The sequence below is a fragment of the Talpa europaea genome (assembly GCF_964194135.1).
Source record: "Talpa europaea genome assembly, chromosome: 6".
Lineage (NCBI taxonomy): Eukaryota > Metazoa > Chordata > Mammalia > Eulipotyphla > Talpidae > Talpa > Talpa europaea.
The window spans coordinates 83,954,716-83,971,590 of NC_140072.1; the positions used below are offsets into that span (position 1 = coordinate 83,954,716).

The window sequence follows — 16,875 nt, forward strand, 5'->3', positions numbered from 1 at the left end:
AACACGAGTTGCTTTCAAGTTTTGGGTTCTGATAAATAATACTGCTATAAGATACTTCTAAATTATTCTATGGAGTACGATGAAGTTAAGCAGGAAGATCTGGAAGCAAATGTAATGATGAAGATGTCTCAAAAATAATTAGTTGAAGGGCCTCCCTGGTGGCGCAAAGGGTTAAGACACAACCTATGAAGCTATCTGCAGCCACTGCAGCATGAGTTTGATCCCAGGCCAGGGAGCTACCCACATGGCACAGCGGACCTCTCCTGACTTACCCGCTGCTCCCTTCAGCAGTGTATTTCAGTCAATCTGCCTGTTCTGGTCCCCACTCTGTCTCTGGTGAATCCTCTCACCTCCCACACCTCTGGCCTGTACCCAGTTCTTGTATGCATAAATAAATAAATCTTTAAAAAAATTAGTTGGTGTCTTGCTTTAAAATAATTCTTTTGAAACCAAACAAAGCATCAGACAAAGACAAACCTTGAAAGATGACCATAAGTCTGAGTCATTCAGGAAGGGAGGAGGGAGAGGGAAGAGGAGAGGACAAACAATGGGCTATGGTGGAGGACTATGAGCGCCTTGGTGGTGGGAGAGCTAGGGTGACCATATCTGAGGGGAGAAATCCTGTACCGTCAACATTTAATAGGGATGTAAGAAAATAGTATACTTCATCAAAATAATAACTGAAAAAAAACCCATGTTTTTCAGGTAGATTAGGGGCCATGAAGATGTTTATTGAGCAATTACAACATCTCAGACATTGTATTAGGCACACAATAAAAGTTATTCAATATTTTTCTCCTCCATAATCTCATTTATGTGTATGTGTAGATGCATAGAAGGCTGGATGAATGCATGATGGATAGAGGGAGAGAGAAGGAAAATTAACACTGAAAGAAATAAAGCAAATTCTTTAAGCTTTCTGAGCAAACCTGATAGTATCAGAGCCCAGTCTTTGGCCCATACTTTTTCTGCTCTCTCATATTCCATCATCACATTCCAAACAAAGCTGATGGTGGTTCTAAAATCACCTAACAAAAGTTGACAGCAGGCAAGGGAGGAAGGGAGGGGCACCACACCTCGCATAGGAATCTGCACATGTACACCTAGCACAGGCTGCACTCCAGGCTATACGTCTGTTTTCTCTCTCTTTTTTTTTAAAGATTTATTTATTTATGCATTCAAGAGCTGGGGTACAGGCGAGAGGTGCATGAGGGTGAGAGGATTCACCAGAGACAGAGTGGGGAACAGAACAGGCAGACCAACTGAAATACACTGCTGAGGGGAGTACCGGGTGAGAAGGAGAGGTCTGCTGCGCTATGTGATGGAACTTGTGCTGCAGTAGCTGTTGATAGCCTCATAGTGCTGAGACTTAACCCCTTGTGCCACCAGGGAGGCCCCTGATCTGTTCTTTTTAAACTAAAAATGTTGCTTTGAACTGGGACTCCTGCCCTGTGATGACCAAATGAGTGCTGGATATTGATGCCATTAGAAATTAACCAATCTCAGCAGGCCAGGATGTAATAAGGTCAGGATGATTGGAAGAACAAACCCTTGGAGCTGAGTGTAACAAATACCATGAATATCAATTGTTTTGATAAACTGATTCACTTAAGACGGTCTTCGTTTAACTCAATACAAGAAAGCCAGCTTGAGATGAGATGTCAATGGTTTCTTCAGAGTGATATGCCCACTGCTCTCAGATCACTGACAAGCTATCTAAATAAAAGCACTTCTTATAGATTCAATTCCTGTTTCTGCTCATTGACATCTGTAGTGACAGGCATAAGGACTCAGCATTTCCAGTAACAAACCTATCATATCTAATTCTTTAATTTTGCAGAATATTAAGGGAAATACAACTATCTTCTCCTCCCAGAGAGGTCTGCTGCACCATGTGGGTATCTCTCTGCCCCGGAATCGAACTTGTGCTGCAATGGTTGCGGACAGCTTCATGGTGCTGTGCTTAACCCCTTGTACCACCAGGGAGGCCCCAAAACAACGTATTTCATGAAAATTATATATTTTAGATTCTTTATATTATTTCTTAAAAAATTATTTAGAGTGACTTGCATGTAAGAAAGAGCAAATCAGTATACTAAGTGTAAAATAAAGGAATAGGAAGAGATGGCTTCTAAAGTATATTCCAGCCTTAAAGCTCCATGTTTCTGATTCAAATGCATTATAAAGAAAAATTATTCCTTGAACTGTGCAACAAAGAAAAAACTTTCACCTTTCCAAAAGCAAACTCTTTTCTCAGAAATACACTATAATTTCATGTTCTAAGTACTGGAAGTAAGGTTGCATTTCTTATTCAAGCCCCTCAATCGATGTTAGCAGTGGCAATTTACTTCATTAGGTAAGAGTTAAGATTCTGATCTTGTAGTGTAAACTCATCAGCCAGGTTGATGAGATATGGAATGAATGGAGGACTTTTATTTTTAAAAGAAGTAATTTTTCAAGAAAGAAATAAAAAAAAAATCCATAGTTAAAAAGACTCCGTTTCACTTAGTGAATAAATGTACAATGAATAAGATGGCAAAAGCACAATTCATCTTATATTAGTTAAAGCAATCTATAGTCAAACTGCATAAAACTTAATAAAATTTAATTGCTGTTAACCAGTAACTATCCTGGATATTCCAGAAGATTCCTTCAGTTTTGTAATTCTTTCTTGTAAATTGAATAATCTGACTATGGAGGTTAGGAAACAGAGAATCGTTTCAGGGTGTGTTAGAAATAGCTTTTCAGTCACAAAGAAAAATGCAAGAACTTGGCACTATTTCATGGCAGTAGCTTTAGCTATTAAGAACTTTGGGGGGGGGGAATCACTTCATCATCATGTTCCTGGAAGAAGCAATTATCAGGTGGTAAATTTTATTTGCACGGTTATTATCTTGATCGAAGGTGCCAAGTCTATAAAAGGACTAGAAGAGAGAAAGTGACATCTATTAGATGCATGGCCAGGATTGTGTACTTGGCAGAGGATACACAGACCTAGGGCAGCACTGGCCTGCTTCCGGTACTGTGTGCAGTGGGATGGGCAATTAAACATGAAGCTGCTTGGAGCACATTTGGTCATAATGATAGTTATCATTATTTTTGTCTGATTTCCCTGCCTGCATGCAGAAATGTGAAAATTCATAAAATTCTTATCAAATTTGCAAGTACAATAGAGTGTGTTCATGAAGCATTTGGTTTGTTTTCCTTGCAATGCTATCTCATGAAATGTGTTTTCATTTACATTTGATCTACCTGTACTCAAAAAGCTGCAGACCATTGGGCTTAAGGCACAGATTTGCATAATTTTATCAGTCTTAGGTGTAGATATAATCTGGCACACATTTTTTTTGATGGCTGGTAGGCAGCATTCTTGCACCAAGAGGGAACAATTCATTTGCTTTTCTTACGATCATACCTATGACCATATTTGTTCCTACAGGTAAGCCATTAAATGACATTCAATTCACTCAATTAATTCCTCACATAAGTATCACAAGTGATTAAGAGCATAGGCTTGTACACAACATGAGCTTGAGTAAGGTAGTTGAATTGTCTTTGCTTCAGCTTTCTTATCTCTCATAAGTGGACAAAATTAGTATTTGTCCCAGTGTGACAGAATTCGTGAAACCATGTCAAGTACTTAGAAGAATGTCAGACATAATAAACATTAAATAATGTTAGTTAATATCAATATTGTTACTGTTACTACTATTACTAGATATTTTCTTTTATTTCTAGAACCCAAAACTATTGGGATAAAATTAGGAGAATAATCAGAGGAACTGTGAATTTATTCCCCTGAATCATAAATAGTGTTATAAACCAATGTCACCTCCAAAAAAAAAAGTAGGAAAATATCTCAAAGAGTCATATGTCTTCTATTATAATTCAAACTTTATTTTCTCTTAGCTATATTTGAATAATGTGGTATGTGGCCAGGGGCCAAAGAGTGTAAGAGGACATCAGTAAGAAGGAAAAAGGAGAAGCTTAAGCTTAAGCTGAAGGGTGAAAGTGGGGAAAGCAAGGTAGTCATCCTGAGCTTTACTCTAGGAGAGTGAACAATGTATTTTATTAAATTGTATTACCATTTGGTTTATTCTGAGGCTTTTAGGATTTTATATCAAGATCCTGAAATTTCAGTGATTCACACTGAATCTGGTCATCTGTGATGCTCATCACCAGGACCATACTATTAAATTTTCATAACTGCAAAAGTAGAAAACTCCTTTCAAAAGAAACTAGAATAAATATCCCATCTCATTTAAGATAGTAACACAAACCATCTCATTTAATATAGTAACACAAACCAGTTAAGAACTGGACTGTTAGGTTATGCACAGACCCCTCTCTCCCTCACCCCTAGTGTTGTATAACCTAAGCCTTTCAAGCAGGAGAAACTTAACTGAAACCTCCAGTTGCCAGCTTTCACCTCATGGAGTAGAACTATTGGCAGCGCAATTGCAGAGCAGTGCTTTTTTTTTTCCCTAGCTAGCAGTACAGTAATAGGAAGAAAAAAAAAAAAAAAACACTGAGCTCAAATAATTAAATAAAGGAATGGTGATTAAAAATAACACCAATGAAGCTTAACTGAGTGTGTTACAGTAAGATTTCACTGAAGAAATGAACACATTAGAGTGCAAGGTTTGCATTAAAAATTCCCGGGATACACTGGGGAAGTGGATAGATGTAATAGGATACGGCTCAAACAGGGTAAGTGTGAAGTTTTCACTTGAAAAGGCACAAAGATGGAAAGGTGCTGCCATTTTGCCAAGAAGACAGAAAACATCCTTGAGGGGGAAAACTGACTCTAAACCCCATGAGATCTACAAAAAAGGCCCATGGTTCAGAGTGACTTAAACAAGGAAAAACCAGAACTACAATGCAATCCATTTACTACATCCATTTGGGTTGCCAATAGATCCTGGGACTAAAGCAAGATCCTGAGAAGAACAAAAAGGAAATATGATTGAAAATAAGGTCTGTGAGGAAGAGGAGACCAGAGATACTTGACTTATGAAGGCAACGAATGAGGTAGATTTAAAAGGACTCTTCATTTTTATTCTGGGCATAGGATTGCTTTTTCTTCCACACATCTTTCAGGTGGTAAGGGCAGGTTGAGGGATCTTATAAGTAATTTGTTCAAGGACACATAGAATATATCAGAACCAAATTAAATCAGCATGTGCTTGATTCCAAACCCCCAGGTTTTTCCTACCATTCCACAATGTATTTCTCTTGGTGTTTTGTTTGGGATTTTTACTAAACTGCAAGTTTCTGAATATCTTGCTGCTTTTAGAGGAGATGGTGGTTAAGATTAGGCCTCACTACCTTGAAATCAATAGTTCCCAGACATAGCAGAGGGCTGCCCAATCCACATCAATACCAGCTGAACTGGTCATGTTTCATTGCTTTGCTGTGGGAGTAAACTGAGAGTGAATTACCACCTACCTTTCTCTTGCTACTACTTGCTTTATATCTTATTTTATTTTAAAGCACAGAAAAAAATCATCTCAACTTGACTAACTCTTGAATGACATGATATTTTCTGGGTATCATTCAATGTTTTACTGTATAAACTTATTTATATAAGCTTCGTCCAGGACAGAATACAGCTTTTAGTTCAGATATTCATTACAATTCTAAACTACACCTTGCATGTTTTAGATTATTATAACTACTAATGGAGACCCCGCTTCTTTGTCATTTGAACAACTTTGTTGATGATGATGGTGGAGTGAAGTGTGTGTGTGTTTGTGCGTGTGTTCATATGTAGACTCTATCGGTGTTGTATGAAAAGAAGTCAGAAATTGCAAAGTAGAAAAAATAAGATTTTAATGGAAATACTTCTATGTTAGTGATAAAGAAATGAAACAGAAAGGGAAGAAAATGTAAAAGAACTAGAAAGAAAAAGAAAATGGGGATAGAAGGAGGAAAAAGATAAAAATAAGGTGATGGGGAGGAAGAAAGATAGTGAGGAGCAAGAAAAGCTAGACTGACCTAGAGCACTGTCTCTCCTTTCTCTCTCTCTTTTTTTTTAAAGATTTATTTATTTATACAAGAACTGGGGTACAGGCCAGAAGTGCGAGAGGGTAAGAGAATTCACCAGAGACAGAGTGGGAAGCAGAAGAGGCAGATAACTGAAAACACTACTGAGGGGAGCAGCGGGCAAGGCAGGAGTGGTCTGCCACGCCATTTGTGTATCTCCCTGGCTGGCGAATGAAATGCACTGCAGAGGCTGTGGATAGCTTCACAGTGCTACACTCAACCCACTGCACCACCAAAGAGGCCCTGTCTCTCCTCTCTTAAGACAGTACATGATGTATCACAGGCATCTATACCAGGACACAGAAATGATAATGTAGATTTCAAAGACAAATTAGTATTTGGATTTTTATATTGAAGTAGATTTGAAGCATTGCTAGAAAAAAAGTACATACAATTGACACATTGTTGCAGAAAGAGATATGGATTTTCACACTACCCTTGCTAATTATCTCTTTCCTCTTCTGCCTAATGACTGTATCACCCAGTAGAAGACTGGAAATGGGATTTAATCCAAACCTATGTAACTATATAAAACCAATGAGTTTATCCAGTGACCAAAGCTCAGATGTTCAAAAGTATACCTGACCATCGGTCCCAATGGTGCCTCCACAGTCAGTAAGCAGTTCTGACATGTCATAGTAGCTCACAAACTCCCATAAACAGGCCTCAAGATTCAGGTTTCGGTAGAAGCGCAAGGTACTGGAGCCTCTGATAGATGAGCTGTACTGATAAGGATATGTTTCTCCAATGATCTCTGGGTTTTTTGTAGCATCAGTCAAGAAACCATGGTGGGTCTTCACTTCAGTGTAATCCAGAAGGTTGGAGCACTTGTGGTTTCCAACTCTTGTGCCATCAGGACTGAGGGTAAGCTCAAAGTTGGAAAGTTCTTTAGTGGAGATGACAGGGAGCATGCCTGCAAGAATTTTGGAGTCATTAGTGTCAATCTCGCCAACAGCAAAGGGCTGAGAGTGCTGGGTAAATTATCTCTTGCCAAGACAATAAAATACTATAAAATACTGTTGCTATAAAATACTGTTTAGTAGTGATAATCAAAGGGTGTTCTCAGACTCCTGGGGATCCCCAGGAATATTTCAGGAAATCTGTGACATTAAAGTCATTTGCATCATGATACAAGATAGTACTTGACTTTTCCACACCAATTTTCTTGGCTATAACACATCATATATTACAATAGATTGGATACAGAACCAGATATAGGAATATAGCTTTCTTTTATTAAACCAGATATAAAAAATATTTTCAAAAGAATAGAACAATGCTACTCACATTAAATTTTTTGATTATAAATTAAAGTTATTCTTAAAACTATGTTTTTCATGTTTTTTTTTAAACATTTTAAACATTTATGCATACAAGAACTGGGGTACAGGCCAGAGATACGGGGGGTGAAAGGATTCACCAGAGAAGAGTGGGGAACAGAACAGGCAGATTGACCAAAGTACATTGCTGAGGGGAGCAGTGGTTTAGTCAGGAGAGGTCTGCTGCACCATGTGGATTGCTCCCTGGCTGGCCAGGGATCGAACTCATGCCGCAGAGGTTGCAGACAGCTTCACAGTATGGCACTTAACACCTTGCGCCACTAGGGAGGCCCTATTTTTCATGTTAATGTGTAACAAATATTTTCTTGTTATTTTAAAATAAATGAAAACCTTATATTTAACAGTTCCTCAGTTTTAAAGTTCAGTTGACATAAATAAATATATCCCATAAAAACAAAAGTGAAAAACCCTAAATAATTTGAAGGGTGTCCTAAGACCAAAAAGTTTGAAAACTACTACTATCCAATATAGGCTAAGGGTTGGCAAACCTCTTCTGTAAAGGGCCCAATTGCAAATATTTTAAGATTTGTGGGCCATAAGATCCCACTGCTTCAACTGCTCAATGCTGCCACTGTGGAGAGTAGGTTGCCATCAATGAAGAATAAAGGAACTAACATAAGTGTGTGCCACAGACTTCATCATGGACATGTTTCACCCCCTGCTCCCACAGCAGTGTATTTCAGTAGATCTGCCTGTTCTGCCCCCCCCCGTCTCTGGTGAATCCTCTCACCCGCCGCACCTCTGGCCTATACCCCAGTTCTTGTATGCATAAATAAATAAAAAGTAAATCTTAAAAAAAAGCACATTATTAAAAAAAAACAACAATATTGTAATTGTCATATGTCATGAGATAGCCTTCTTTCAGAATTTTCCAAACATTAAACAAATGTAGACCACAGACAAATGCTTAGCCTGTAGACCACAGACAAATAGGCAAAGATGGGATTTACTCCATGAGCCATAGTTTGTTGAACACTGGCATAAGCAATGCAGCAAAAAGTCTATGAATGAGGCCTTCCCTAGAACCTTACCATTTCTCCCTTTGAGGTTTTCCCAGAGCATAACTCTGATCCCACAAAAGAACTGATCCACTTCTACGATGGCAGAGCTCCGACTAGTGAATGAAATGCAAAGCCAAGCCTTAGGAGCACATAGGGGATCAGTTTTTCTACAGGAGAAACTGTTAGAGGTCTGTTTTTCTGATGGATTCCTGCTAAGCCCTTTGTAACTCCAAGTCTCATTTCCCACATGACTCGAAAGTTAGGATGGCCAAAGTTAGGATCAGCATTATGCTGGAAGAGTTGCAGATTGTTGCCCATCTACCTCCCACCAAGTTTAGGCTCGAAATAAGCAAAGCAGAATTATGCTCTTTTTCTAAGGGCAGAGGATTCTACCTTCTAGTTCCCCATGTTTCTTTCTCCTTAGCTACTTAAAATATTACTAACATGTCAAGTAATAAATTAATATTAATGATTTACTTCAAGTACACAGTGACTGGAGGGAATAAACTTGAAAATTCTTGTATACATGGAGAAATGTTTATATAATGTGGATAAGGTTATTGACTCACCAATTCTGGCCACACTTTCTTAACCAGAGAAAATGAACACAAAACTTTGAGTTATATTTTTAATTTTATTTCAATGCCAAAGAAATATTTAAGTCATTACAGTTAATATGGAAAATATTTATAAAATTCCAGTTATGAAATAGCAAATAAATGTTGATGATAAGAATTGAGAGACCAGAATATTTTACTGCCAGTTTAAATTCAAGAGTTTTGAAGATACATCTTTGCTAGTACATTAACCAAAGGTTTGTTTCATTGTGTTTTTTTATTTTTTTTTTTTAAATGGACTTTTTTTTTTTTTAAAGATTTGTTTTTTTTTTTTTATTTATTTATACAAGCACTGGGTACAGTCAGAAGCGCAGGAGGGTGAGAGAATCCACCAGAGCCAGAGTGGGGAGCAGAGCAGGCAGAAGGACCGAAGTACACTGCTGAGGGGAGCAGCGGGCGGCAGGAGAGTTCTGCACGCCATGTGGGACCCTCCTCTGGTGGCCGGGGAGCAGCCGGGGATCGAACCGGCGCTGAAGAGGCTGCTGGCAGCTTTACAACCCAGCGCTCAACCGCTGCGCCACCGGGGAGGCCCTGTTTCATTGTGTTTAGACAAGCACTAAGTTTATCGAAATTTAAATATTGCTTACATTGTATGACTTTTAAAAAGAAAGAAAGCAGAAACACTTGAAAGGAGCAGAAGGACTTGAAGCTCTAATTGCAAATTGAGCACTTACTGTGTGCCTCACTATTCAGAGTATTCACTAAAATGAATCAGATAAGGAGAAGCCCAAACCACTTCCATGGATTTGTTTACCCTGGTCACCTACCATCAATGTGAGGCATCGTGACAGTGAGCTTGATAAAGTTTGTGTGTTCTGGGTCCTCGGGGCCAGTGTAGCGCAACTTGGCTGAGAAAGGCTCAGCTCCCACTATCCCCGGCACCCGAGGCTGACAGAGACCTGGAAGAAAATAAACATATTTATGCTACAAGAAGATAACAGATCACATTAAAGAATATTTTTGAAAGAGACACTATTATTTTTCCTTTTACTTTAAACTTCTCTGTGGACTAAAGGCATTGCCGGGAGATGACAACATAAGGAAGTAAAGACTACATTTTAAGAAGTAATCACAGCAGACTGTCTTGTGGCTACTTCTTAACGGTTAAGTATTTTCCCAAAGGTCACAAAACACTAATTCTGAAAGGAAACATGCATTTCTTTGTTTATTGCAGCACTATTTTAAAGATTTATTTATTTATACAAGCACTGGGTACAGTCAGAAGCACGGGAGGGTGAGAGAATTCACCAGAGCCAGAGCGGGGAACAGAACAGGCAGACAGATGGAAGACACTGCTGAAGTGAGCAGTGGGCACGGCAGGAGAGGTCTGCGTGCCATGTGGGACCCTTGCTGGTGGCCGGGGATCTAACCCATGCTGCAGAGGCTGCGGGCAGCTTCGCAGCCCAGCGCTCAACCGCTGCGCCACGGGGGAGGCCCTGCCGCACTATTTTAAATAGCTAAGATATGGAAACAATCTAAGTGTCCAAAAACAGATGATTGGATCAAGAAGATACGATAAACACACCCAATGGAATACTAGTTAGCAATCAAAAAGATAAACTCATGCCATTTGCAGTAACATGGATGGAGCTAGAAGGGATATGCTCAGTGAAATAAGTCAGAAGGAAAAACAATAATATTCCTCCTCACATATAGAAAGAATATAGGGTAACCAAACAAGGGATCTATCCTACCTACCTACCTACCTATCTCTTTGAATCAAAACTGTTTATATGAATAAAGTCTTTCTTCAATGTTTTTCAGAGAATTGTGATGTTTCCATTTTCATATCATGGAAGCAACCAAGAAGCTGGATTATAATTTCAAGAAAATTTCTATTTGTACAAACAAGAGAAAATGGACATGTATTTATTAGAACAGCAATAAAATCAAAGGCACAAGGCATGTCCTAGTACCTGATTTGATTGCTTTACTAATAGGGGGAATCATTTTAAGGCATTGTTTACTTTCTTGGGGAGGATGATACCAACATAGTTGTGCTTAAGAGAAACTAAAATCACATATTTTAATCCTAATACTTTTTTATTATTTATAAATATTTATCTTGAACATATAATTGTCAGAAGTGGTAAATTTCTTTATGGGACAAATATACTTCTGAACCATTGTATGAAACTGTAAGTTTTAGAAACAAAATCTTCTAGACTATTTTAAAAAATCTAATTGAAAAGTTCTTCTACAGAATGATTTGTTTATAAAGTGGATTTTCTCTGTTTTCAGTCTTGTTTCCCACTACACGCTCTCCTCCACTCCAGTGTTTCTGAGCTCTGGCCCTGAACACAACTTCCCTTGTAATACAAAGTATGGGCACATGTGCACACTTCTTCTGGACTGACCTTGTTCTCTATCCACGGTAAACTCCTGCTCCTCCAACGACCGAGTTGGATTGCCCTTGGCATAGCATTGAGCCACCCTTCCATCTCATTCTGCTTCACCTCTGAATCCCAGTCTTCTCTCTCTAAATATGCTTTTCATTTTTCTGTTTATAGTCCCCAGAATGTTCCATGAATTATAGCTCATGTTTTTTTTCCTCTGCTGTTTTCATGGTTCAGCTTCAGCACCTAAACCTTCCTGATCCATTCAGTGTCCAACTAATGACTCCTACTTTTGCATTTCTAAATGTGTGTGCAGACTAGAATGTGTGTCTTCAGTTTGAGCTGAACTCCTTTAAGACAGAAATCTTATTTTTCTTTCTGTCAGTATAAAACACTTAAATGCCAGCCAAATTCTTGTAGATAACAGATCATCAAAAACATGAAATGAGTAAATATTTGTTTTCTAATGAAAATTTTTATACAAACAGATTTTCATTTTTATATACTTAGAGTGTACTGTGGAATATATGGGACATTTGGATGAACTGATAAACAGATACAAGACATTTATGATATTCCATGGTTTTCCAGTTATCTTCACATGCAAATGGCAATGCATTACCTTCTTCTCTGCCGATGGTTACAATAGGGCTCATCAGCTCCAGGCCTTCATCGCCGTTGGCATTCACAGCACGAGCTGCGCACTGTACTCGGGAGCCAGGCTGAAAGTATATGGAGTCCAAAGTGATCATCTTGGATGATGTGAAAAAGGTGTCAAAGTCCACTTCTCTCATGGGGCTAGTCACGCCATCAGGGCCAGAGGGAGCGCTGGTCAGCCATCGGTACCGCGTCAAAGTGTCATTGATGTTCTCGCTCGCACAAATAGAGCCTGTTTTGTCATAGTCAGAATACCTAGGGTTGCAAGCCTATGAAAAAGAAATAATACCTATAAATATTTAGGACCACAAGTGTATGGAACGCAAAAAACAATAACTATCAAAACTACAGTATAGAACAGTATGGAAATCATTCCTCTCAAGGTCTATCGTAATGTTTTCATTCCCACTGCTTTTAACTCTTTCTATGTTATTCATGTAACTTTCAAATTTCTAGTCATGATAATTTTTATGAACTTAAATTTTGCATTCGATACAACTTACTGGATGTTTCTACCTTCAGCTTGCTATGAATTACAATGTTACTCATTTCATCAACTCCTGAATTCTCAGAGTTGGCAAAATCATCCTTGTTCTTTTTCCCTCTTCTTCACATTCTCACCCCTCACCACATCACCTCACTCCATGCTCTCCTTTTCCCCCACATCCAGTTGGTCAGTGAGCCTGGTTGATCTTCTTTTCAATGTTTTTTAAATTGCTCTCTTCCTTCCCATTACCAGCACCACTTCAAGTCTACACCGGGGCCTTTCTAGCCTGGTGCTGCCATGGTAACATCCACTATAACCCCTCAGCTCAGGCCATTCTGTGCAGGAACACCCTGCTACCCCACAAACTAAGTTCATCCTCCTCACTATAACATTAAAAGACCTGGCACCAAATGATTATGTCTGCTTTGTTAATTAAATAAGCATTTATTGTCTACCTATTATATTGTCTACTATTATATCAGGACCGTTGAGACATAAAAATCAGTACATTCCAGATTTTGCTCACCAGGAGCTTATCATTTAGAGTCAAGAAAAAGCAAGTAAAACAGTAATGATAATATACCTTTTTTTTTTCTTGTTATTCCTCTAGATGTAACTTGCATGGCAACCACTTCCTCTAGGGATGATCTTCCCTTATCTGACTCTTACCTTAAAGTCTGGATCCCCTGATGATCCCTCACACTTGACTCCCACATATGGAGTTGGGGGGGGAGCTGCAGCTACACTTCTAGTTTGTATCATTCTCATGATGATCACATTATGCCAGATAGGAGAGTAACAGACCCCTATGTAATTTTCTCTCCCTTCCCTTAAATTCCTTCAGTGTAGAGTTCAGAGCTTATTTATCTTTCTATCAGTGACAGGCTGAGATAACATGAGATAACACGCTGTGTACACATCAGTTAATAAACCTCTGTTGGAAGAAGGAAGGAAAATGGGAGCTTTATTTGATTAATGCTGTATTTTCCTTTCCAAAGTTCAAAGCTTAGACTTTGCAGTATTTTCTCACTTTATCCTCTTGTGACAAAGCCAATACTATATTGGTTAATGTTTATAATTCTTTTAAGTAATTATTTTATGATTTTCTAAATCTTATAATTTCCAACTCACTGTGATACAGACGACAGGATAGCCAGACACGGGTCCAGCACTCTCTTTAGCTCTAGAAGTGTCATCGTATATCAGTAAGGACACAATTTGAGGAACAGACGGAAAAGTGACGTCTGCCATGCTGTTCATTTCTTCTATATACACAATGGCTTTGGTTACCTAAAAAGAAAAGATTATTACCACAAACATTGAAATACTAGATTCTCTGGGCTTCTATTGTACAGAACAATACTCCCGATGCTTGGCAAGTCTCCGGCTCATTATGGTGAAGATGGTCACAGTCAAGACTCCTGGAGAGCCTCAGGGTTTGTGGGGTTGGCTCCGCGTGACCCTGGCACCTTGGTCACTGCCTTAGCCATGGCATAGAGCAGCTTGGTAGGCAAGTGGCCCAGGAGGTATTGGCGCTCTAATTTTTTTCTTCAAATTGTGACAATTATAGCTAACTTTGTCTTGGGGTTGTGAGATGGATGATCTATGAAAAAGTCAATTAGTTGGGCCTCCCCTGGTGGTGCAGCGGTTGAGCACTAGGCTGCGAAGCTACCCACAGCTTTTGCAGTGCCGGTTCAATCCCTGGCCACGGGTGAGGGTCCCTCATGGCGCAACAGACCTCTCCTGTCTCACCTGCTGCTCCCCTCAGCAGTGTATGTTGTCAGTCTCCCTGTTCTGTTCCCCACTCTGGCTCTGGTGAATTCTCTCACCCTCCGCGCTTCTGACTGTACCCAGTGCTTGTATAAATAAATAAATAAATACATCTTTAAAAAAAAAAAGTCAATTAGTTGATAGTGGGAAAAAGTTGAAAGACTCCCTGAGAGAAGGCAGATCCTAGGGCCATGCTGGAGTGGACGCTGGGAAAGGAAGTTTACATGAGCAGAAAGTTATATGAAGTCTGAAGCACAGGTAGAGAGAGAGGCTGAGTCATGACAGAAAAGGAATCTGTGCACATCTGTTCTGGTAAGGTAACAAGACCACCTTGTTGATGAATTTGCCTTAGCTCCTGAATAACCTCGGGCATCCAACTATGTATCACAGATCCCAAGCCTGTATTTGCATGCATATTCATGAAAGAAGCTCTCATCACTTCAAATGGTTGTACTGAATCTCTGTTCCTTTTACCCAAAAAAAGTTTAATTCAACACTCTCTAAAAGCACTAATAAAAGACACATCTCATCAAGATTTATAAAACTATATTTGAAAAGGAATTTTTGCCCATACTTCTTGAATTTTACAGATGACTCTTTAAAAAGCAAGGCACTATAGCAGAAAATGCTATGAAGTAGTAAAGATTATAAAATGATAAAACATATTTAAGGAAAAAAATCTCAATTTGATTTCAAAAAAATAGGGAAACAAGTTATAAAATAAATAGAACAAATCTAAGCTTAGATATTAACAATTTATCTGTTCCTAAAATCATTCAGTTTAAAATTATTTTGGGTTTAAAGGTCAAGATTCTGTGAAAATTGTGCTTATCTTGAAGAACATCTGGTTTATAATACAATAAATTTAAAAAGTACAGTAAACAAAGATTAGGCCTACAATGTTTTGGTCACTGAGGCTCAGAAGATCAATTTGACAATACCAGGATGAGCAGGTAGGAATTTTTGAGGGTTAACGGTTGGGTTTATGGGTTATAATATATGTTATAATGAGTCCTAAACTGAATTAAAAGCCTTATCTTGGGGCTGAGATGCTGCTTTCTCTCTAGATGATTTCTCTCAACAAATTCAATTGTTTCTGACTGAGATGGGAAGGGTAAGTCGGCTGATGTGGGGCTCAGTCCTTGAGTTTCTACAAATATGATTTTTCAAAGAAAGACAGGAATTTCTTGATTGGAAAGTGGAACAAAATTTATTTAGGAAATGAAAAGGGATTGTGTAAGATTTGTACAAAGTCCTATTAATTCATTGTACACTATTGATGTTTATATGCATGTTCCCTGATAAAATGGCTGTCGTGAATTTGTGAGCACACTCTGCTCCTTACCTGCGTCTCTGCTATCATGTTCTCATCGGGTTTTAGGTGGACAGTAAAGGCCTCTCTCATCTCTCTTACTCCATCAAAGATTACTTCAATTTCAACAAAGTGCTGGTTTTCTCCCTCTTTAAACTCGATTTCTACAAATGCAAAGCCACAGAGTGAATCTTTCTGTAAGTAATTTTAGTCAAGTTATTTTGATAGTGACCCACATAAGAAATACATTTTACAGTGAGGTCCTAGTAAGTGTGTATTTGTGTGTGTGTGTGTGTATGTGTGTGTGTGAATAAAATGGAATTGATAATATCATCAGTTATTCTTAGCATTGCACTCTATTGCTTTCTATTCTATTCCCTTTTATCCCAAGAAAAATTTAAATCATAAGTTACAAACTGATTCGTTGGCCCACAGTTTGAGAAAATGCTGAATCATGGGAAGGATGATCAACAGTTCTGATATCGGAACACAAGCAGATAAACTCAGCTCTAATTTTTCCAGAATTTCTTAACCAACAGGACATAAGTCAAAGAAATAAGATTGCATGAATTATCAAGTGTGAATAGCATTTACATTTTGTATACAAAATGTAAAATGTAAAGTTGGATATAAACTTACTGAGTTTTAACATATATCAAAAATATTTTTAAGACTTTTTGTTGATGTTAATCTTAGAATCTAAGGAAATTTTTTTAGATAAATATTTAGGATCTGCCCCTCCTCATGAAAAATAATTGCTTCATTGTCGTGAAAACTAAACCCAGTTATGAGAATCCTTTTTTAACCATTCACTTAGAAGTTCTTAAAACTTTAACAATTAATTTATTTCGCTGACTTCATGGACAAGACTCTGACCACATTATGATACTTGGATAAACTCTATTGCTGGCTTTACTATATCTTCTGAGAAACTGACTCAGGAGAAAAATTAAAGAACGGCGCATAATCCTTCCAATCAGAGAGGCTGACAGACACTGCTTACCAAGGCAACTTCAGTTCAGCCAGGATAATCCTAAATCCTTTAAAATGTGGCAGAAGAAAATATGTCTTCAACATATTTTTCTTTTCTGACTTCTATTTTTCAATTGACAATTATGAAAAAGATTTTTTTCTTTAAAATGGAGGTAGCTCTGTTTCCAAATAAAGCTGTTTTCTACATTAGCCCCAGCAAGTTCTTGGAGTATATAGTCTTAGATTTCTCTGACCCTGAGTAAACTTATGGTGCTTGCAGAGGATGGAAAAAGCTGGCCATTTCTGTCCCACCAATTTGTTTGGCTTGACCTGTGGGA

General features: G+C 38.3%; 1 protein-coding gene across 1 annotated transcript in view; it reads right to left on the minus strand.

Moving 5' to 3' along the window:
- The window catches only part of FREM2 (FRAS1 related extracellular matrix 2), a gene marked incomplete at both ends in the record, with an annotated part of 162,167 nt that overhangs the window by 8,711 nt on the left and 136,581 nt on the right, over nt 1–16,875 (minus strand). Inside the window, 5 exons of the mRNA XM_084234876.1 lie at nt 6,627–6,958; nt 9,771–9,902; nt 11,962–12,265; nt 13,615–13,773; nt 15,599–15,729. Coding sequence (XP_084091002.1) covers nt 6,627–6,958; nt 9,771–9,902; nt 11,962–12,265; nt 13,615–13,773; nt 15,599–15,729 — 1,058 coding nt within the window. The remainder of the gene's footprint in view (nt 1–6,626; nt 6,959–9,770; nt 9,903–11,961; nt 12,266–13,614; nt 13,774–15,598; nt 15,730–16,875) is intronic.